General features: G+C 41.4%; 1 protein-coding gene across 2 annotated transcripts; it reads left to right on the top strand.

Moving 5' to 3' along the window:
• The first annotated feature begins 5068 nt into the window (after positions 1–5068).
• On the top strand, positions 5069–23744 carry eno3 (enolase 3, (beta, muscle)). Of its 2 annotated transcripts, XM_084042965.1 has the most exons (15): positions 5069–5139; positions 10836–10925; positions 11851–11946; positions 13147–13205; positions 13413–13482; positions 14003–14136; positions 14786–14902; positions 15076–15181; positions 16601–16798; positions 17035–17111; positions 17951–18075; positions 18507–18615; positions 18848–18906; positions 21671–21763; positions 23350–23744. In XM_084042965.1, the coding sequence occupies exons 2-14, from the start codon at positions 10841–10843 to the stop codon at positions 21741–21743; spliced, it is 1308 nt and encodes a 435-aa protein (XP_083899091.1). In that variant the 5' UTR covers positions 5069–5139; positions 10836–10840; the 3' UTR covers positions 21744–21763; positions 23350–23744. The 2 variants fall into 2 exon arrangements, with proteins under 2 accessions (XP_083899091.1, XP_083899092.1); XM_084042966.1 differs by lacking the exon at positions 21671–21763 and having other exon boundaries at positions 5070–5139.
• The last annotated feature ends 699 nt before the right edge of the window (positions 23745–24443 follow it).

Raw genomic sequence — 24443 nt, 5'->3', positions numbered from 1 at the left:
ATCACGCTACCCCGTCTTTAAGTAAAACATTTGAGTACTTTTTTCCACCACTGATTATTACTATCAGAAATTCACAATATAGAGCGTCAACTTAACAAGAAAGGCTTTGACTGTACTCGTGCCGTTTGCATTTCTGAATCAATCCAATCAACAGGGGCGTGCACAGACATTTTGAGGGGCAGGTGCTCAAGTAAATTATACTTTTTTTTGTTTACATGGTCTGCTCTTTTTTCCCTCTACACCTATACCTCTTTGCCAAAAATAGCAGATCTACAAGCCCACAACGCCTGAAATCGAATGGAAATGAGATTTCTGGAGGGAGGGTTTACCAGGCTACACATTGCATACTGTCGGGCAGAAACCTCTTATCTCCGTATTTTTACTTTTTTTTTTTATAAATTAATGCCGTCTTCGCCATTCAAAATAGCCGATCTACACGCTCAAAACGCGTCGTGGAGCGACACGTTGTGAGTTTGTAGATCGGCTATTTTCAAACATTTTAGTACTTTTATACTTTTAGTATTTTTTTCCCACCACTGCTGGCTGCCTAATAGAGGTTCTCAAAGGACCCCCTTTTGAAAGGATTTTGAGCCAGGGACCCTGATAAGAGAAGATTTGTCAAAATGTTCTTGTGGTGCTAAATAGCCGAAAAAAAATAAAACAAGGCTTAAATGATTTAACTGTTTATCATAACTGAGAAAGACCCCTGACCACTTTGAAAACAACTGGCCTGCTTCTTTGATAAGCAATAAGCTTGAGTTCATAAAGCTTGTTATAAATGATATACTTCTCTTTGAATATCTGACCCTCATCTGAAAGGTTTACAGAAACAGGAATAATATCACATGAATTATGTTTTTCTTTTTCTACAAAGAACATTTGCGTTTACGAGAATCACTCCCCACACACACACACACACACACACACACACACACACACACACACACACACACACACACACACACACACACACACACACACACACACACACACACACACACACACACACACACACACACACACACACACACACACACACACACACACACACACAAAACCTCCTCTTCCTGTCATGTTAGTCACTGCTTCAAAAAATGACCTGGCATCTGTCTATGCAGTGGTGTAAAGTAACTGAGTACATTTACTCAAGTAGGCCTACTGTACTTTTTTTTTTTTAGGGTACTTTTACTTTTCATTAGTATTTTCAATTCTCTATACTTTTACTTCTACTCCACTACATGTCAGAGGCAAATATTGTACTTTTACTCCACTACAATTATTTGAAAACTTTAGTTACTAGTTACTTTTCAGATATAAATGATTACATTATAAAACATATACTAACCACTTTAGCCCTATTTTAAACATGTTGGTGATGAAGATGAGCTTTAAACTGTTGAGATTAATAAAGTGATTATGGTTCAAACAAACAATTGTATCTGTGTTGTTTGTAAAAATGAAATGAATATGAAATGAATATTGATAAGAACATGTGTAAGGGAGATCTGTTACAAAGGTCATGGTGAATATACTGCAATAGTAACATTATGGGAATAGTGAATATGCTGCAGAAAATAATGAAAACATGAAAAATATAACGGAACATGTGAGGCTATAAAGGCAGTGTCTGTCTTACCACAAACATGTGTAATCTTTTCTGTTAATGTACCCTTTAGTGCAGGGGTCCGGGACCCCCAAACCTTTGTGTGATGGAAACTTTTTTATCTTTTACAAGAACCACTTGAACCCTAGCATCCCTATTTGGGGGGAGTCAAAGTTATGGAAAAACAAGGTGAAGTTTTTTTCTACCCCTGATAGAAGGGTAGGACCAGTATTCCATGTGAATATTTCTAAGAAAAGTCCACTTTTTGCTATTTCCGCCTATAATAAGGCCTTGTATAAAAGGCTGCTGATTCACAATAGAACCAAATATTGGCATTCTGATTGCTTTAGGATGTAGGGACACTACCTGTAGACCATCTGTTTAAGTATGATGTAAAACCAAAAACATCAGGTAGAAAATGAGAAAGGATTGACCTTTTTACAGGGTAGGCGTGTTTTGGCAGTGGTGAGTCACTTTGTGGATGAATTTCATGACTTTTGCAGTAAAAGTAAAACTTCTGACCATCCATTTCAGGAAGTGGACATCTTAAAGACAATGTCACATCTATTCTACCCCTGATAAAGAGCTGGACCAAAGTTACAAGTACATATTGCTCAGAAAAGTCAACTTGTTGCCATTTCCGCCTATTTAAGGCCTTATATAAAAGGCTGCTGATTCACAATAGAACCACATATTGGCATTCTGATTGTTTTGGGATGTAGGGACACTACCTGTAGACCATCTGTGCAAGTATGATCTAAAAACAACCAGCAGGTAGAAAATGAAAGAGGATTTACTTGGAGCTCCCACTTTCAGCATAGGCGTTTTTTGCCTATGTGGTGAGTCACTTCATGGATCAATTTCATGACTTTTGCAGTATAAGTAAAACTCGGGACAATCCATTTCATGAAGGGGACATCCTAAAGATATGAAAAAACTATGTCCCGTTTTGTTCTACTCCGGGGAGGGGTATCTCAAAAACTAAGGCTCTTTTTGAGGGTTTGTTCCTGCACTATTTGCTATGTACTGTCTGTCTGTCTGTCTGTCTGTCTGTCTGTCTGTCTGCTATGTACTGTCTGTCTGTCTGTCTGTCTGTCTGTCTGTCTGTCTGTCTGTCTGTCATGTACTGTCTGTCTGTCTGTCTGTCTGCTATGTACTGTCTGTCTGTCTGTCTGTCTGTCTGTCTGCTATGTACTGTCTGTCTGTCTGTCTGTCTGTCTGTCTGTCTGTCTGTCTGTCTGTCTGTCTGTCTGTCTGTCTATCAGTCATGTGATGTTTATATTTAACCTTCAGTTAAAGGGCTTTAGAGCTGTACTGTACTGTATGTCCACACTGTCATGTGTGTGTGTGTGTGTGTGTGTGTGTGTGTGTGTGTGTGTGTGTGTGTGTGTGTGTGTGTGTGTGTGTGTGTGTGTGTGTGTGTGTGTGTGTGTGTGTGTGTGTGTGTGTGTGTGTGTGTGTGTGACTAAATGTCCCCACAACTATAGTAGAATGTGTTCAATAGACGTTGTTAGAGAAAGAGTTGTTTTATTGTTAAAACAGATTTTTGGAGACACGTTTATATAATTAGAAACATATTCAGGCTGTGTTGAGTGTGTGTGTGTGTGTGTGTGTGTGTGTGTGTGTGTGTGTGTGTGTGTGTGTGTGTGTGTGTGTGTGTGTGTGTGGTTGTGTGAGAGAGTGACCAGTACAGTGGAAAGGGCAAGAATTTGTGACCAGTACACTGTAAAGGCTAAGCGTGTGCGTGTGTGCACGTATGCGTGTGTGTGTAGGTGTGTGTGTGTTTGCGTGCGTGGCTGCGTGCACGTGAGTTGGCCTTTCTCGTATATCTCCTTTCAGTGAACTCTGACCTTATGGCTGAGTTAGGGACCGTCTGACAAGTGCACGCCCCACACACACACACACACACGCACACGCGCGCACGCACACGCACGCACGCACACACACACACACACACACACACACACACACACGCACACGCACGCACGCACACACACACACACACACACACACACACACACGCACACACACACACGCACACGCACGCACGCACACACACACACACACACACACACACACACACACACACACACACACACACCCCTATATGTCACCTAAACGCAGACCTTTGGTCCGGAAGTACTGTTGAACCCGTCCGGTTCAGCAGAAAGCCAGAGGATCTGATCCTCTGATGCTTCTGTGATTTAAAACCCATTTAGACCTGAAGCCCATTCTACAAAATGTTTCCTAAATCCCAACATTATTCTGAAAAACATGTGTTTCTATATCAGTGGTTCTCAAACTTTTTTCATGTCAAGGACCCCCAAAATTATATGTGTTTGGCCGCGGACCCCTATCTCAAAATATGTTGTTCCAGGGACCCCCCAGAAGCAAAGATTTGAATAAAAAAAAATTGCTTTAAATAATTAATATTCAAAGATTTGCACACATTTTCACGATTTTTCAAAAATCGCAGATCTACAAGCGGCACTCGGTGCGCTATGAGCTTGTAGATCTGCTATTTTTGAATAGCCAAAGTGTAAAATATATATTTTTTTACCTCAAATGGCGGCCGACGGCCTCTCTTCCATTTCCTGTCAGCCTCACTGTCCTGTCAATAAAAGAAAAAAAAAATCTTTAAAGTACATTATTTGCCTCTGAGATGTAGTGGAGAAGAAGTATAATTTATTTAAAAAAATACTACAAACTGCAAATACTGCAAATACTACAGTAAGTAAATAATACATCAAAATTGCACCTAAGTGCGGTACTCGAGTAAATGTACTTAGTTACTTTACACCACTGAAAGTACACACTCTCAAAACAAACACACGCCCCTTTATGTGAGGGAAGAATTCTACGTTGTGAAAAGAAATTACCGATCTACAAGCTCACATTGCATCATATCGTGATGCGTTGGTGAGCTTGTAGATCGGCTATCTTCCAAATAGCCAAAGTATAATATAGGGCTTACGTGGTTTATTGATTTAGTATCTGACAAGTAACTAAAGTTTTAAAATGGAGTAAAAACTAAGTTCAATATTTACCATTTGATGTAATGAAGCAGAACGAAAAAATATTATAAAAACAAGTGAAAAAAGAAGGAATTTCTCAACTAAAGTGAAAAAAAACCCTCAAAAGGTTCAGTACTCAAGTAAATGTACTTAGTTACTCTCCAGCCTTTCTCAGTGAAAAGTACACAATGTCTCTACGCCCCCCCCCCCTCTGTGTGTGTGTGTGTGTGTGTGTGTGTGTGTGTGTGTGTGTGTGTGTGTGTGTGTGTGTGTGTGTGTGTGTGTGTGTGTGTGTGTGTGTGTGTGTGTGTGTGTGTGAGAGAGAGCAGGACTGTGCGTTTCCTATGAGGTGTGCTCCATGCTGACGCTCCCTGCTCTATAAGAGCCCCCCCCCCCCCCGGCCCGGCCCCCCCTCAGGGTTAGGGTCTATAAAAAGCCCTCAGGCGGACCCAGCTGGGCACTTTCCAAGTCGGACAGTCGCACAGACGCACGGCCAACCGGACAGACCCACCGACCGCTACGGTAAGAACCTGTTCACCACATACAATGATTAATGTGTAAAAGCAACTGGTTTGACTCTGAATGCAGTCTGTCTGTCATTCACCTTTTAGATGAGACTTTACTTATTGTGTTCGCTTTCAACACAGAGGAACTGAACCTCTTTAAACTGTGTCAAACTTTATTACGTTGAAACTTTACACGTTTCTCCTAATAAGGGAAATGGAACCTGTAGAGCAGGCTCTACCGCACCGCTCTGACAAGAGGGCAGATCTCTGAATGCTCAGTAAAATTAATAGTGAGTTTAAATGTGACTTTTATTAAACGTCTGAGACCAAATGAACCCCCAACCACTTCAACTACAAACCATAACTTTATGTTGTATCAACATGTTCTATATTATGCAAACAAACTGATTGAAATAATATTGTATTAAAAAGTAAAACAAATACTATATTTTGTTTAGTATCATTTTAGCATTTTAATTACTTAAAGAATTTGGAAAATTATGCAACACAGGCGTGTTATAGCAGAACTATAATATTAACCTATAGTAAAGAAAACAATGCTTTATACAGGCGTGTTAGAAGGACTGTTATCCAACATGCAGTAAAGTCATGCTATAGAACACATGTGTTAGTAGGACTAGAAAGAAGTCAAGTTAACCTGCATGCTCTACACATACATAGTACATACATGTATGTATGTATGTATGTATGTATGTATAATACATAGTACATACATGTATGTATGTATAATACATAGTACATACATGTATGTATGTATAATACATAGTACATACATGTATGTATGTATAATACATAGTACATACATGTATGTATGTATAATACATAGTACATACATGTATGTATGTATAATACATAGTACATACATGTATGTATGTATAATACATAGTAACACCACAGCAGACATGCATGTTATCAGCGCTATAATGTCACGTTAAGCTACATAAAATGATGCCATTTAGTTGTGTGTGCTCGGAGGATAATATCAGAGGCTCTCAAACTGTTTCATGTCAAGGAACCCCAAAATTAAAAAATGTATTTGGCCGCGAACCCCCCAGAAGCAAAGATGTGAGTTTTACAAAAAATATACATATTCAAAGATTTGCAACAAAATGTTCAAAATGTTCAAAATGTTCAGCTCGTAGCACGGCACTCGGTGCCGTGCTACGAGCTTGTAGATCTGCTGTTTTAGAAAAGCCAAAGTATAAAATAAAAAATACATATTTATTAAACCTCCATGCATCATACTAGACAGACTAGGCTAGCAGGGCTATGGAATGTTAATACTGTTAATGTTAATGTTAATATTGTTTACCCACTGCACACACGCATAATAACAGATACAGTAAGATACAGGCGTTTTAGCAAAGCTATAAGTACAATGTTAATCCACATGCATGATACAGACAGTGTTGTCTATAAACTAATCAAAGTCATAAACCTGTATAAAAGGCATGGGCTGTAGTCTTAACGTTGACATTACATATAGACAGGTCTTGAGCTGCTTTAATGCTATGTCTCTCTAGAGGCTGCCTGTCTTAAAGGGATAGTTCACCCCCAAAATGACTTTTTCCCATGTATCAGTCACCTCATGACGACTTGAATTCATGGATATTGTTGTAGCTTTTGTCTCATTGCTAAGACAATAATGTGATGACCGGCAGCGGTTCCGGTAGGAGACACAAAGAGTCTCTTTAGAGTCTCCTTAATATTAGTCCTAAGCAAGTTATTGTCTTAGGAATGTGACAAAAACTAAAAAAAAAATCTATGAATTCAAGTCTCCATGTGGTGAGTAATCCATATAAAAAAAAGGAGTAGTTTGCAGGGAGTTGCATTCAGTGTGACCTGACTGGCCTTTAGGTGTAACAGGAGTTTATTCCTGTCTGTCTGCTAGCTGTAATGATAGCTTATTTCTAGGAGCATAATAACACACAGTTAAACCACAGCAGACAGGCGGTGCGAGCAGCAGCAGTGGTGGAGAAAGTACTCAAATGTTTTAGTTAAGTAAAAGTATCAACGCTGCAATGTAGAAGTACTCCGTTACAAGTGAAAGTCCGTAATTCAAAATTTACTTGAGTAAAAGTACAAAAGTATTGGTTTCAAAATGCACTTAAAGTACCAAAAGTAAAAGTACTAAAATGTTTGAGAATAGCAGATCTACAAGCTCACAACGCGTCGCGATGCGACGCGTTGTGAGCTTGTAGATCGGCTATTTTCAAATAGCCTAGGTATAAAATAGGGCTTAAGTGGTTAAAGTGTGTTTTATAATGTAATAATTTATATCTGCTAAGTAACTAGTAACTAAAGTTTTCAAAAAATTGCAGTGGAGTAAAAGTACTGAAAAAAAAATAGCACATGTACTTAGTTACTTTTCACCACTGGCTAGCAGCGCTAAACGCCAGTGTTAACCTGCACGCTAAAGAGGCGTGTTAGCAGAGCTATGAGCCATCATTAACCTGCGTTACATGCTAATACAGGCCTGTTAGCAGAGCTATGAGCCATCATTAACCTGCGTTACATGCTAATACAGGCGCGTGTATTAGCGCCTGTATTAGCATGTAACTAATACAGGCGCTATGGTCGTGTTAGTAGGACTATAAATGCTCATAATAGACAGTAAACAGAGAGTAAAACCACGCCGTGATGTCGTGCTGTCATTTATCAGCTCCGTGCTCACACAGTGGTGAATGGGTTTTCTCACAGATAACGTGCGGTTAATATGAATGGGTTTGTCATGCAGATAACGTGCGTACGGTGGTTCATATGAACGCTTTCTCACAGATAACGTAACAAAGAGGAAGGCTGGTGTTGTTGCTCAACACGTTGCTCGTTCAGAGCAGCGTTCATTTTATTTGTCTGACGCTGAACTGAACAAAGTCCAGACGATCCTCCAAAGGTCAGCCTGGTGGTGTTGTAACCAGTGGGTGGAAAGTAACTAAGTACATGTACTCAAGTACTCAACACATTTTGAGGATTTTTTTTTTTACTTTACTGGACTGTTAGGCTGCCATGTTTCTATACTTCTACTCCACTACATCTCAGAGGCAAATATTGTACTTTTACTAATTTAAAATTATTTGAAAACTTTAGTTACTAGTTACTTTGCAGATATAAATTATGATATTATGAAACATACATTAACCACTTTAGCCCTATTTTATAGGGCTAAAGTGGCGATGCGACGCGTTGTGAGCTTGTAGATAGGCTATTTTCAAATAGCCTATCTACAAGCTCACAACGCGTCGCATCGCGACGCGTTGTGAGCTTGTAGATCTGCTATTTTCAAACATTTTAGTACTTTTACTTTTGGTACTTTAAGTACATTTTGATAACAGAGTATCTCTACATTGCAGTATTAATACTTTTACTTAAGTAAAACATTTCATTACTTTTTCCATCACTGGTTGTAACTCTATCTGTGAGTGTGTGGAGAGAGACAGAGATCTGCTGTTATGATTATGAACCAACCTATAGTTTACTGATTCAATATTTACATGTTTCATATATTCATTAGACCAGACACGCCTCTAGATCACTGGTTCTCAACCTCTGGGTCGGGACTTCCCAGAGGGGTCCCCACATGATTTTGGGGGGGTCCCCAGGTGACAGTGACAATTTAAGGACTTTTAAGACCTTGTAGATCTGCCATTTTCACAATATGTATCTGTGGAACGGAGTCAAATAAAATGGGGGGTCCCCGGTTCAAATGTGATTATTTTGGGGGGTCAGTATATAGTGCAGTGAGAGCCATGCTCTATATACTGTTTGAGCCCATTCACGTGGGGGCGTGTCTGATAAAATGAATATTAAAATATATAAATATTGAATCAAGCAACTTAGAAACTGTCTGGGCGGTGAAACACAAACCTAGACGTTAAAATGACCCCAGATGTGTTTTAAAGTGAAAAGGCCCTTTAAACACAGACCGCTCGGGAGTCACATAATTCAATAGGTCACCGATTTCACTGTAAACCACAGGTTCCTTGTCACAGAGTTGCATCACCACGGAGCGACGGAAACGTGCTAAACTTTATTTAAAAGCTCTTTCTTTACACACAGACACACTGATACAGTATCTATGTGATACATTTATCATTCATAGACTCATTGTTATGAAATATTAAAGTATGTTCACATGCAGCGTTGCACAAAGTACTCTACTCCACTACTTGAGTCAAAGTATTTATACTTCTGGACAAATATTACTCCACTACAAGTTAAAGTTGCTTTAAGGTTAAAGTACTGGAGAGTGTGTGTGTGTGTGTGTGTGTGTGTGTGTGTGTGTGTGTGTGTGTGTGTGTGTGTGTGTGTGTGTGTGTGTGTGTGTGTGTGTGTGTGTGTGTGTGTGTGTGTTGCATGATTCTATGGCGGTCAGTGAGGGCAGACAACAGCTGCACACACACACACACACACACACACACACACACACACACACACACACACACACACACACACACACACACACACACACACACACACACACACACACACACACACACACACACACACACACACACACACACACACACACACACAATGCTCAGAGAAGGACAGTTGGCCACTTAGAGGGTGATACTGTATCTCAGAGCAAATGTCACAGACATTCCATGTGTGTGTGTGTGTGTGTGTGTGTGTGTGTGTGTGTGTGTGTGTGTGTGTGTGATAGAGTAATACCAGCGATGTCCTCTGAGAAAATGTCAAAGGCTGCTGGACGCACACACACACACACACACACACACACACACACACACACACACACACACACACACACACACACACACACACACACACACACACACACACACACACACACACACACACACACACACACACACACACACACACACACACACACACACACAGTCTTTGCTGTGGACACTTGCACAAATCTGTCTGTCTGACAGATTGCCTCCTCTCTGTTCAATTGAATGCAAAGGATCTTTATTGTCATGTGAAAACATACATTCACATTTTGCCAAAGCAAGTCAAATAGAACAAACAGAACAGAGAAACGATACAGTACAGAATCAGATTAAAGTGAATGAATACATGTGGAAACAGCTGTGTTACATTCTAACTTATAAAAAATAATCCTATAAAACCATAAACATGATCATTTTCTGTTAGGCAGGGCCAGGGGTCTCTCTCACACACTCTGGAATAGTTATATATTAATCTAGGTCACTTAATAGCATTTTTCTTTCATAATTTATCAGCCGTAGGTGGTATAACACATTTTGTATATACAGTTGTTCTATGTCCTATTGGTACAGATACCCCCGCCCCCCCCCCCCATCTCTCTCTCTCTCTCTCTGTGTCTATATTTGACCTTCACTCCCATCAGGAAGTAGAATTATTCTTTGCTGCATTCCTGTTGGTTCAGCTGTCAGGGAAGCTGCTCTGTGATTGGCTGTGTGTTTTTTTTAGGGCGGGGCTTAGGGAACTGTATAAGGTGGGCGGGGAGACAAGCGTGCGCGCACGAGCGCACGCACACACACACACACACACACACACACACACACACACACACATGGCCCTACACAGGATAGCAAATGCAGGTCTCTCTCTCTCTCTCTCTCACACACACAAGAAAGAAACTGAATGAAATTATTGTCAAGGTCATTTAATAACACTGTCTGTCTGTCTGTCTGTCTGTCTGTCTGTCTGTCTGTCTGTCTGTCTCTCTCTCTACAGTAAAGATGTCTATCACTAAGATTCACGCCCGGGAGATCCTGGACTCCAGGGGAAACCCCACCGTGGAGGTTGACCTTTGGACCCACAAGGGTACGACCCCCCAACACACACACACACACACACACACACACACACACACACACACACACACACACACACACACACACACACACACACACACACACACACACACACACACACACACACACCCTATAACTATAGGATCATAGAATACAGAGAGACAGTGTAGTGTCTCAGTAAACTATAGCATTGGTTCTCAAAGTGGGGTCAGGGGACCCCCAGGGGTACTTGAGGGGGTTCCAGGGGGTCCCCAGCTAAATGATAGATTAGGCACCAAATGGACCCTTATGTGTCTGTAACTCTGAGAGTGTACAAATGGAACCAAATGGACCCTTATGGGTCTGTAACTCTGAGAGTGTACAAATGGAACCAAATGGACCCTAACGGGTCCATTTGGTTCCATTTGTACACTCTCAGAGTTACATTAACATTGATTTTACAATATAAATTGTGGTCCAAGTGATAGAAATGCCATTAAATGGGGGTCCGTAGCCCTAATGCATGTCAAACTGGGGGTCCTTGAAATTGATGGTTGAGAATCACTGCTAGAGCCGTAAAAAATCTTCTCTTATGGGGGTCCCTGGCATATCTTTTGAAATGGGGGTCCGCGGGCTGATAAGTGTCAATTTGTGTCAAGTGTAGAGACAGTGTAGTGTCTCAGTAAACTATAAGATCATAGAATACAGACTATAGGATAGGTAAATGAACCTAGGATCAGTCTAAACAATATAACATCAACATTGCAGTTAGTTTGTACCTATGGGGTTGTTCTCTTTGACTTTAGGCTCTGCCCTGTCTGTGTTTGACGCTAAAACATCTGTGTGTGTGTGTGTGTGTGTGTGTGTGTGTGTGTGTGTGTGTGTGTGTGTGTGTGTGTGTGTGTGTGTGTGTGTGTGTGTGTGTGTGTGTGTGTGCATGTGTGTGTGTGGTACAGGTCGTTTCAGGGCAGCCGTCCCCAGCGGTGCCTCCACTGGTATCCATGAGGCTCTGGAGCTCAGAGACGGAGACAAGGGACGTTACCTTGGCAAAGGTACGAGAAAAGTGGTATTCACCTCACCCTCCGCTCGAGCTCTGAGTTGAGGTCCAAATAGCAGATCTGCAACCTCAACAATGTGTCACAATGTGACGCATTGACAGCTTTTAGAGCGGCCATTTTGACTATTTGTTTTTAAGTAGGGCTCAAGTGGTGAATTCATAGTCAAAAGAATCAAAATGTGTCTTTAAAATGTACAGCGGAGAGGAAGTCATGTGTTTACAAACAAACAGATAATCAACAGGGACGTGCACAGATAGACTCTAGGTGGTGCTAGAGCGCCTGCCCTTTGCCCTCTTGACCAGAAGTGCCCTTTTGAAAAAAAGGGGGAAAAAATGTTGTTGTTTTTTTTCAGTTTACAGCAGGGGTCTTCAACAGGGGGTCCGGGACCCCTAGGGGGTCCTCAGAGTTACTACAGGGGGTCTGCCAAATCTTTATGTGATATGATTTTTCTTTTTACCATAACCACTCGAAACCTAGCATCCCTTTTCTGAGGAAAACTTTAGCCAGAAATAGCAGATCTACAAGCTCACAACGCCTCGCGCTGCGAGGCGTTGTGAGCTTGTAGATCTGCTATTTTTGGCAAAGATGTATAGGTGTAGAGGGAAAAAATAGCAGACCAAGTAAACAAAAAAAAAAGTATAATTTACTTGAGCACCTGCCCCTCAAAATGTCTGTGCACGCCACTGATAATCAAGTACAGTACTAACTAGTATTAAGTACAGTACTAGTACTAAGTACAGTGCAGACATTAAAAACATGTTACTTAGGCACAGTACTCGAGTAAATGTACTTGAACATGTCCATTACAGCTAACAGTGTTAGTAACACTAGTAGTTGCAGAAAGATGAGCGTGAGGTGATTCATTCAGAGTGTCATTGCTCCCTCTAGTGTCCACTGCAGGATACGACAGTACTGCTGTGTGTAGTTAAAATGACATCCATCTGTTACAGAGAGTTAAGAGTTAAACAGCAGATTCCACTAAAACATAAGTGTTATGATTCAAAATCAACACCTATAAATGCTGGGGAAATTATGCAAATATCTCCTCTTTATATACTAATAAAGAGTCTAAAGGCCACAGGTATGAATATAGGAGAAGACCAAACATATTGAAAGAACAAACTCCTGCTCACTGTCTGCAAATGCAAGATAATAATGTTGCATCATATTTTAACTCTTTCACGTTCTCTTCAGGAACTCTGAAGGCTGTAGATCACGTGAACAAGGACATCGCTCCCAAACTTATTGAGAAGGTACACACACACACACACACACACACACACACACACACACACACACACACACACACACACACACACACACACACACACACACACACACACACACACGAAAAGACAATACAAGTCAAGTAAAAAAATAAACAGTGGACAATCCATTCAATTACATTCCGCATTAGGGTCATTGATCATGTGTCTGTCTGTCTGTCTGTCTGTCTGTAGAACTTCAGTGTTGTTGAGCAGGAGAAGATTGACAACTGGATGTTGGAACTGGACGGCACTGAGAACAAATGTAAGGACCTGTCTGTCTGTCTGTCTGTCTGTCTGTCTGTCTGTCTGTCTGTTTAGAATAGTACAGATTCAAGTACACAATTATTGTTCCTTACTTAGATTAACGTGTCAGGCTAGCTTTGGACAAACAAATCTAGCCTAAAACATTAATTGACTTTAAAGGGATAGTTCACCCAAAAAATTACTTCTTAAGACAATAATTTGATGACTAGCGGACCGGTAGGCAGCGGTTCCGGTAGGAGACTCTTTGTGTCTACTACCGGAACCGCTGCCGGTCATACAAAAACTAAAACATGTCCATGAATTCATGTCTCCATGAGGTGATTAACACATAGAAGAAAAACATTTTTTGGGGTGAACTATCCCTTTAAGCCATCTCCTCATTTGGAGCCAATGAAATCCTGGATTGATGTGTCGGTCTGCCTGTCTGTCTGTCTGTCTGTCTGTCTGTCTGTCTGTCTGTCTGTCTGGCTGGCTGTCTGTCTGTCTGTCTGTCTGTCTGCCTGTCTGTCTGTGTGCAGCTAAGTTTGGAGCCAATGCGATCCTGGGCGTGTCCCTGGCTGTGTGTAAGGCCGGAGCAGCAGAGAAGGGCGTTCCTCTGTACCGTCACATCGCTGACCTCGCCGGACACAAGGAGGTCATCCTGCCCGTCCCTGTGAGTGATGAGGGGAGGGGCTAGGGGTGGCGAGGGGGAGGGGCTACCTACTCCCTGTGAGTGATGAGGGGAGGGGCTAGGGGTAGCGGGGGGGAGGGGCTTAGGTGCAAGAATAATTCATATCAGTGTGTTGTAACAGCATTGAGGTTCAGAGTAACTCACCTCCAGGGAAAGGATTCAGGTTGAACTGAGGTTGTCTTCAGGTTGTCTTCAGGTTGGACTGAGGTTGTCTTCAGGTTGGACTGGGTGCAGATTGCTGACAACACAGTAAAACACAATGATCTCACATGAAGTGTCAGAGTCTTTAATGGAGGTCAGCAGCAGCAGGTTAACCAGAGAAACTGAAGTGTAGGTTTTCCTCAGTGTTTCTACCTGATACCTGCTCAGTGGAAGTGACACATAGCTTATTAAGGTTTAGAGTGTCAGAGAGCGTCAGGTTCCACCTTAAAGGTTGTCATTTTCTATCAATTACAACCTTATGAAACCTTGAATTCATGGATGTTTTAGTTTTTATCGTCTCATTCCTGAGACAATAATTTGATGAGCTGGTGGCTGGTAGGAGACTCCTACTGTTAAACACATGACATATGAATGTTAGATGTTCATTAAACATGTTAATACATACCAGTCATTCCTCTCTCCTCTCCAGGCCTTCAATGTGATCAACGGAGGAAGCCATGCTGGTAACAAGCTGGCCATGCAGGAGTTCATGATCCTGCCCGTTGGAGCCAACAACTTCCATGAGGCCATGAGGATCGGAGCCGAGGTAAATAACTCTATACATAACATTATAAACACTTTATAAATAACTCTATACTCTGTGTAACTGCTGTATTAGAACTCTATGTCATGCATTTCTAGGTAGATATTCATTCTATGAAATATATATTTCTAGGTGTATCATAATGTAATATATTTATTTGTAATATATATTTCTAGGTGTATCATAACTTGAAGAACGTGATCAAGGCTAAATACGGTCAGGATGCCACCAACGTAGGAGATGAGGGCGGCTTCGCTCCCAACATCCTGGAGAACAATGAGGGTGAGACAGGTTTTCATTCATTAAAACAATGAGGGTGAGACAGGTTTTCATTCATTAAAACAATGAGGGTGAGACAGGCTTTCATTCATTAAAACAATGAGGGTGAGACAGGCTTTCATTCATTAAAACAATGAGGGTGAGACAGGCTTTCATTCATTAAAACAATGAGGGTGAGACAGGCTTTCATTCATTAAAACAATGAGGGTGAGACAGGCTTTCATTCATTAAAACAATGAGGGTGAGACAGGCTTTCATTCATTAAAACAATGAGGGTGAGACAGGCTTTCATTCATTAAAACAATGAGGGTGAGACAGGCTTTCATTCATTATAACAATGAGGGTGAGACAGCTTTCATTCATTAAAACAATGAGGGTGAGACAGGTTTTCATTCATTAAAACAATGAGGGTGAGACAGGTTTTCATTCATTAAAACAACAGTAAATAATACTATTACATTATAGCTCTGGAGCTGCTGAAGACAGCAGAGCACTGAAGTTCTGATGTCACTGCCAGTAGAGGGCGCATTCCACAGGTTCATGGCTTTACTTTTTGTATTGATATCCTCATTGGGGAATCTTAGATCGCTTCATATAAGAACTGTGTTCCAAAAATAAACACACCACCCTGGCGAACTCATATGGATATGAAGCATCGACTGAAGGTGTAAATGTACACATTTACCCAAAGAGTAACACAATATAAACACTAGAAACCAGTCAAACGACCCAAAGACTACATTTCCCATGAACGCGGCTGCTGTGGGGACAGTGATATCAGACCCGGAAGTAGTAGTTCTTAAGACTTTTAAGGCAGAATTCATTCCATTTTTGCCAGAAACAGGCTGTATCAAATATGAATGAATGTCATAAACGATGCAGAGCCACGCGCCCTGACAGAAACGCCAGGGTGGTGTGTTTATGTTTATGTTTGGAACACAGTTCTTATATGACGTGATCTAAGATTCCCAACTGGGGATTTCAACACAAAAAATAGAGCCATGAACCCTGGAACAGTGCCCTCTACTGGCCCTCTACTGGCAGTAACGTCAGACTTCGGTGCTCTATTGAGAAGGCTGGTTATCCAGATAAGATCATCATTGAGATGTTAACGTTGTATTAACGTTATGTTAACGTTGTATTAACGTTATGTTAACGTTAAGGTTAATGTATTAACAGTATATTAATGTTATATTAACATTATATTAATGTTATATTAACATTATATTAATGTTATATCGTAGCTCTGGAGCTGTTGAAGACAGCCATTGCGAAGGCTGGTTATCCAGATAAGATCATCATTGGGATGTTAACGTTGTATTAACATTATGTTAACGTTAGGTTAATGTATTAACAGTATATTAATGTTATATTAACATTATATTAATGTTATATTAACATTATATTAATATTATATCGTAGCTCTGGAGCTGTTGAAGACAGCCATTGCGAAGGCTGGTTATCCAGATAAGATCATCATTGGGATGGACGTGGCTGCCTCTGAGTTCTACAGGAACGGCAAATACGATCTGGACTTCAAGTCACCTGACGATCCCAACAGACACATCACTGGAGACCAGCTTGGAGATCTGTACAAGAGCTTCATCAAGGGATACCCTGGTACATACATCTGTATATTATATATAGAGATCTGATATAACACACACACACACACACACACACACACACACACACACACACACACACACACACACACACACACACACACACACACACACACACACACACACACACACACACACACACACACACCACTGAATCTTTGTCAGTAACAAAACTCTCTCTCTCTCTCTCTCTCTCTCTCTCTCTCTCTCTCTCTCTCTCTCTCTCTCTAGTCATGTCTATTGAGGATCCATTTGACCAGGATGACTGGGAGAACTGGGCCAAGTTCACTGCCGCTGTGGACATCCAGGTAAGACACGCATAGATTTAAAACTACTTTAAATTCACACCTCAACAATGTTTACAAAGGCTCCCGACTCACACCAGGTACATTAACATAGGAATGCTGCTGTGGACATCCAGGTAAGACACAGACAGACAGACAGACAGACAGACAGACAGACAGACAGACAGACAGACATCGTGGTGCATCCTAACCTATTTGCCCACGCAGGCACACGCATAGATTTAAAACTACTTTAAATTCACACCTCAACAAAGTTAACAAAGGCTCCCGACTCACACCTAGTGAATTAACATGAGCCTATAGATGCATATCCATTGTCCATTGTGTGACCTGTAGTGTAGGTGTTAAGAGACGTGCGCGTCACGTCATTACAATACAGTGCAACCACGTTCCAAATGAGCAACACTGTCCATCAGGCTTCATCAAGCGTCTATATGAACACAGTTGGCCCGTGTTCAGGGGAGGGAAGCCGGGCGGGAGGAGGAGGGTGATATATGTCACTGTATGTACTCCTATGGGCAGGGAGTGTAGGGCGGGAGGAGTAGGATGTAAGGCTCTACGTCCTCCCGGTAGGGCCTCCTCACTGGCAGGATACAACAGCTGTGACAACAATGACATGTTTGAATTATTAATATTTTTTTTTTTGAATGACGCAGACAGACAGTGTGATTATGTTCTATAGGTGGTAGGTGATGACCTCACAGTGACAGTAGATCTATATAACATAGTGATGGGTCTTAACAGTGTGATTATGTTGTATAGGTGGTAGGTGATGACCTCACAGTGACGGTAGATCTATATAACATAGTGATGGGTCTTAACAGTGTGATTATGTCGTATAGGTCGTAGGTGATGACCTCACAGTGACCAACCCTAAGCGTATCCAGTCTGCGGTGGAGAAGAAGGCCTGTAACTGTCTGCTGTTGAAAGTCAACCAGATCGGCTCCGTCACAGAGTCCATCAAGGCGTGAGTAGACATGTAGATCTGTTACTAGATCTGTATGTAGATCTGTCACGTAAGTAGACTTGTACTCAATGGGAACTCAATCTAAAATGGGTGAAAGTGTCCGTTTTCCAGATGTTTTGTCCATCATCTCTGGAACAGAAGGTCCAATCTGCTCAGTTCAAAGCTTGTTGGACGCCTGACTTTGGGGACATTAAGCACATAATGACACCTTTTCGGGTTTTCGGGTCTAAAAAAGTGGTGGCACCATGAACAGATCAGAGTCTGTAGTCTGGTAGATCTACCTGTCCACATTTTTGCGTTATTTTTTGGTCAGATTTTCTTTCATTTCTCTCGGTTGTAATAATGTGTCTCTAATGTGTCTTTTAGGTTGTAATAATGTGTCTCTAATGTGTCTTTTAGGTTGTAATAATGTGTCTCTAATGTGTCTCCAGGTGTAAGCTGGCTCAGAGCAACGGCTGGGGTGTGATGGTGAGCCATCGCTCAGGAGAGACTGAAGATACCTTCATCTCAGACCTGGTGGTGGGACTGTGTACTGGACAGGTGATCACCATGACAACACTACACCCACACTGTACACCACCTTTACACCATCCATACACCATCATGCCGTTCACATCAGCAACCAGAACAACCATCATCATCATCATCAATGCAGAGTCACTGTTCAACTGTTTCTCCATCCACACTGAGTGAATGGAAAGGGTTAAATAACACTGATTTACTGACACCCTGTCTGTCTGTCTGTCTGTCTGTCTGTCTGTCTGTCCCTCAGATCAAGACTGGCGCCCCCTGCAGGTCAGAGCGTCTGGCCAAGTACAACCAGCTGATGAGGTGAGTCATCATCATCATCATCATCATCATCATCCTCCATGACAGATAAACGTTAGTTTGTAAACACCTTTATCACCATGGAGACTACATGTATAGACTGGTTAGCACACACACACACACACACACACACACACACACACACACACACACACACACACACACACACACACACACACACACACACACACACACACACACACACACACACACACACACACACACACACACACACACACACACACATCCAGTAAACACTACCAGCGTGGAACCCTGGTTATCTAGTAAATACTTCTACTATCTACATACAAGACTACATTTATAAACTAGTTAACATGTTATCTTAGTCCATACTTCTATACTAGCATGCATGAAGCGCCACGTGTACTAACTAGTCCACTAGTTATCTAGTACATACTTACAAGTATGAAACCCTGGTTATCTAGTAAACACGTCTAACATGGAGCCCTACATTTACTAACTAGTTAACTGGTTATATTAATAAACGTTTATAACATGGAGCACTACATTTACTAACTAGTTAACTGGTTATATTAATAAACATTAATAACATGGAGCACTACATTTACTAACTAGTTAACTGGTTATATTAATAAACATTAATAACATGGAGCACTACATTTACTAACTAGTTAACTGGTTATATTAATAAACATTTATAACATGGAGCACTACATTTACTAACTAGTTAACTGGTTATATTAATAAACATTAATAACATGGAGCACTACATTTACTAACTAGTTAACTGGTTATATTAGTAAACACGTCTAACATGGAGCCCTACATTTACTAACTAGTTAACTGGTTATATTAATAAACATTTATAACATGGAGCACTACATTTACTAACTAGTTAACTGGTTATATTAATAAACATTTATAACATGGAGCACTACATTTACTAACTAGTTAACTGGTCATATTAATAAACATTTATAACATGGAGCACTACATTTACTAACTAGTTAACTGGTTATCTTAGTAAACACTTCTCTGCTAACATGGAACACTACATTTACTAACTGGTGTTTAATTTCCGTATCGTGATGTATTTTCAAGTGGAACGGGTATTGTGCGTGTCTTAACCAATCACAGCGATGGGGGCGGGCTCAACATGCATCTCAGCCAATCAAAGCAATGGGCAAGGTGTTGAACCGGCAACCTCCAGACACATAGCTGTCTCCACGTCTTTTACCCGGCTATGAGAGCTCTTTTTAGGGCATGCCGAGTACCGCCACCCGCCTGGAGGTCACGCTATATAAACCACAAATTAAAACATAAATCATATCACACAAGGCAGTGCTGAATGGAGTTCCTGTCTCTGCGTTGCCTATTTCTCGCCTCAAGTGCTTTCAGAAAACACATGTTAGTGTACTGTTTAAAACGGAACTAAAACTAGATCATTTGTAACGCACGGCAGCCGCCATGTTTGTTGATATTCAACTTACAGCACCGCCCTCTAGTGTCTGTCTGCCATAATGAGTTGTTGCTCTTGGGTGCGTTCGGAAATACAGCACTGAGCGCACTGGCCAATACAAACTAATAGGCGAGTGTGCTCCGGTGCGCAATTTCCGAACACGCCCTCTGTGTGGAAGGTTGATTGGACAGGTGCATGTCATGATGTTATTGGTTGAACGTGGACGGTACTTGCCGATATAATCATGCATGCAGAGAAAAGGGTGAAAATATTGTTTTTTTCCCCAGTTTGCCTGTAACTGTTATGTTGTAAACCTGTTCCCTACTAGCATCTGGTCACCTGGTTAGGGACCGTTCAATATTTGTGGGAGGGGCCATTTTAGTCCCAGGGAGGATATACTTTTAAATTTGAGTCAGAGGAGGGTGATATAAATTGGAATCAATCAAATGTAAAATACATAGCCTTTACAGTATATACAATAACAAACTTAAGGAACGTAAAATGTTCCTAATCTAAACCGCCATTAAAATAGTTTGTGGACTTCCAGTATAGGACTCACACCTTGAGTCCTGTTTTGAAGCCCGACTAGTGTCTGTAGGAAGTCAGATCTTTACCAAAGCTGTCTGGATTAAAAGCAAGAGTTTTTAAATCATTGACCACAGGGGTTGGGTCATTCATTGACCACAGGGGTTGGGTCATTCATTGACCACAGGGGTTGGGTCATTCATTGAGCACAGGTTCAAAGAAGACCTATTTCTGTCAGAGCCTTTTTTTAATGTCTGATCATTCTAGGATCCTCCAGTGAACTCTCATATGAATATGGAACGGTCTCTTATCTTGTAAACAGTTTCTACTTATTATTTACTAACTGGTTGTCTTGTGAACAGTTCTCTACTGGAGGGGTCTTCATCAGGTGGTCCGGGACCCCTAGGGGGTCATCAGAGTCACTGCAGTAAACAAACAAATGTGTAAACAAACAAACAAACTGTTGAGTTACACAACACTGATGATTTATCTAAGATAGATACAGTCAGTCAGATCTGGTGAACTAGCTTTGAAAAGCTCTGATCAAGGTGCTTGGAAGACTTTCTCCAAGGGGTCCTTGGCCTGACAACCACTGAAGACCCCTCCTCTGTCAGCATGGACGCCACGTTTGCTGCCATGCGTTGTGAGCTTGTAGATCTAACAAACCGGTCGTGCTGCACATCATGACGCCGCCGTCAGCGCACGACACCGTCGTACGACGACGTCTCAAAAAAACCCCGCCAAAAACGGTGAGCCGCCGAGTCCTGACCTTTCTGACCTTGATGTTGACCTTGTCTCCAGGATTGAGGAGGAGTTGGGATTCACTAGGGCAAGGTTCGCCGGAAGAGACTTCCGTCACCCCAAGATCGTCTAGAGAGCTGTGACACCATAGAGGTGTGAACGAGTCAATACGACTCACCTGCTCTCCATTCAGCCATGCATCATGATGCGTTCATGATTCACTTAATGATTCAGTTGTTAACGATTCCATTCTGCAACTTATCATGATGCGTTCGATTCACTTAACAATTCCATTCTGCCATGCATAATGACGCGTTCACGGTTCCTTTACGATTCACTTGCTAACGATCCGATCACACGAAGCATCTCCATTTTCTATATTTCTGCTCATGTCCGCTTTTTTGTCGGTTAATACTAGCAATCAGAAACATATTTTGAAGTCCCTTTGAAGCGCTTTAACGAGTTCAAGCGTAAATGACGATTGTACGAGTGTGCTTGTTATAATGTACAATAATAAGGTTTAACATCATGGACTGTGAGACGGGGCAAACACCGTAAAAACCTCAGTGTTAATTTAACTCAAAGAAGAGGAAACCGAATGGAGCCACGAAGCCTCGTCCAACGACGGTGTCGCTCACTGAAAAAACAAAACAGCAGATCTTCAAGCTCATAACGCGTCGCATCGCAATGTGTTGTGAGCTCGCAGGTCCGCTGTGTGCCTGTAGAGCTGATGTGTGCTTGTAGATCTGCCGTCTTCAATTGTGAGCTTGTAGATTTGGCGTTAAATTAACACTGACTTTTTTTTTGCCTTTGCCGTAAAACAGAGACATGTGCCCACATGTGAGCTTTCAAAATGCTAGCAGCGCTAACGCAGTGCTGACGCAGCGCTAACGCAGTGCTGACGCAGCGCTAACGCAGCAGCGGCTCTAACGCGATACGGCGCTATTAACAAGCCGACCTTCCCGACCGCAAGATGACCTTAAAAGATGTAGCCTAAACTATTAGTCCATGCTATTAGGCTAAACCTTTAATGCTAATTCTATTTAACATAGCCCCCGCTATAGGCTAAAGCTAAATGCGAATGCTATTTAACGTACTCCACGCTATTAGGCTAAAGCTAAATGCTAATTCTCATTGTGCCTCATTGCCCTTTTGTGTTCTGGATTGATTTGATTGAACCATAAACTAAAACTAAAAATGTGTTTTATAACTGTGTCATCTCCATTTAAAAGTAACAAATGTACCTAATATTAGCCTAAAAGTAAAGTTTATTTACATGGTGTATGTTTTGTTTTATCACTTATTTATATTGTATAGCATTAAATGAAGATAAATGAAGTAATGTAAAATAAAAAATACAGGTTATACAGCATATTGAATGTGGGGTAAATTCCTTCACCTCAACAGGGTGTTTTTAACGACTTGTTGCTGATCTCAGCCTCACTCAGTCATATATCCCGTGAGCGTTAGCATAGCATGTAGCCTAGTGTTGTTAGCGCACAATTCAATGCGATGAAAGTCACTGTAAAATCGACAATGAACGTTAATAGGCTGTAATGGTTTAGGTAACATCACTGTATCCACGCAGAATCATCCACGTCCACATTGTGATGCATCTCAACGTCCTTACACGTCACCTTACATCACCATGACTACCGTCCCTCCCCAGCAATGGGACAGAGGGAGGTAAACGATGACCGTGGATCGTTAACCTTTGACCCGTCTCTTCTTCTCTCTAGGATTGAGGAGGAGTTAGGTGACAAGTCCAAGTTCGCAGGAAAGGACTTCCGTCACCCCAAGATCAACTAGACCCCCCCCTCCCCCACCATCACCATGACGACCCACCCACTGACAGCAACCCCCCTCTCTCTCTCCAACGCCCTGCCCATTAGAGGCGGGACACCGGTTGGAGGGGGGGGCGGAGTCACAACCGCCCAATGAAATGATTCCATTTCTTCACTGTTGTTTTATATAAGAACACACACACACACACACACACACACACACACACACACACACACACACACACACACACACACACACACACACACACACACACACACACACACACACACACACACACACACACACAGCACCTGTGTCAGTGTGAAATAAATAAAAACATTTAAATAAAGTTCTATGTGAGTGTTTTCTCTGTCAGGTGGCTTCTGTACAGATAAGCAGTGGTGGAAAAAGTACTAACAGTTTTTACTTAAGTAAAAGTATCTATACTGCAATGTAGAAATACTCTTTACTGATAAAAGTAAAAGTCAGGAATTCAACATTTACTTGAGTAAAAGTACAAAAGTATTGGTATCAAAATCAAAGGAGTAGTTCAACTAGTTCATGACATCCTGTCACACTCTTTAAAGGACTAGTTCAACTAGTTCATGACATCCTGTCACACTCTTTAAAGGACTAGTTCAACTAGTTCATGACATCCTGTCCCACTCTTTAAAGGACTAGTTCAACTAGTTCATGACATCCTGTCCCACTCTTTAAAGGACTAGTTCAACTAGTTCATGACATCCTGTCCCACTCTATAACCCATTAAGACCGGAAGCCCATTATACAAATGTTTTATAAATCAGTTTTATGAAAAACATATGTTTCTATATCAGTGGTTCTCAAACTGTTTCATGTCAAGGACCCCCAAAACGATATGAATTTGGCCGCGGACCCCCATCCCAAAATATGTTGTTCCAGGGACCCCCCAGAAGCAAAGAATAGTTAAAAAATGTTCACTTTAAACAATACATATTAAAAGATTTGCACACATTTTCACGATTAAAAAAATATATCAGATCTACAAGCTCATAGCGCGGCACTCGGT

The sequence above is a fragment of the Gymnoscopelus microlampas genome (assembly GCF_963454915.1).
Source record: "Gymnoscopelus microlampas genome assembly, chromosome: 19".
In the NCBI taxonomy this organism is placed as follows: domain Eukaryota; kingdom Metazoa; phylum Chordata; class Actinopteri; order Myctophiformes; family Myctophidae; genus Gymnoscopelus; species Gymnoscopelus microlampas.
This window is presented reverse-complemented; position numbering and strand designations above follow the sequence as displayed.

What these genes read in the sequence shown, in the direction of transcription:
- eno3 (XM_084042965.1), top strand. Translation starts at nt 10,841, where the DNA reads ATGTCTATCACTAAGATTCACGCCCGGGAGATCCTGGACTCCAGGGGA. An exon ending in CCATGAGGATCGGAGCCGAG is followed by an intron (nt 14,903 to 15,075) that starts GTAAATAACTCT and finishes ATATATTTCTAG; the next exon opens with GTGTATCATAACTTGAAGAA. An exon ending in CATCCTGGAGAACAATGAGG is followed by an intron (nt 15,182 to 16,600) that starts GTGAGACAGGTT and finishes ATTATATCGTAG; the next exon opens with CTCTGGAGCTGTTGAAGACA.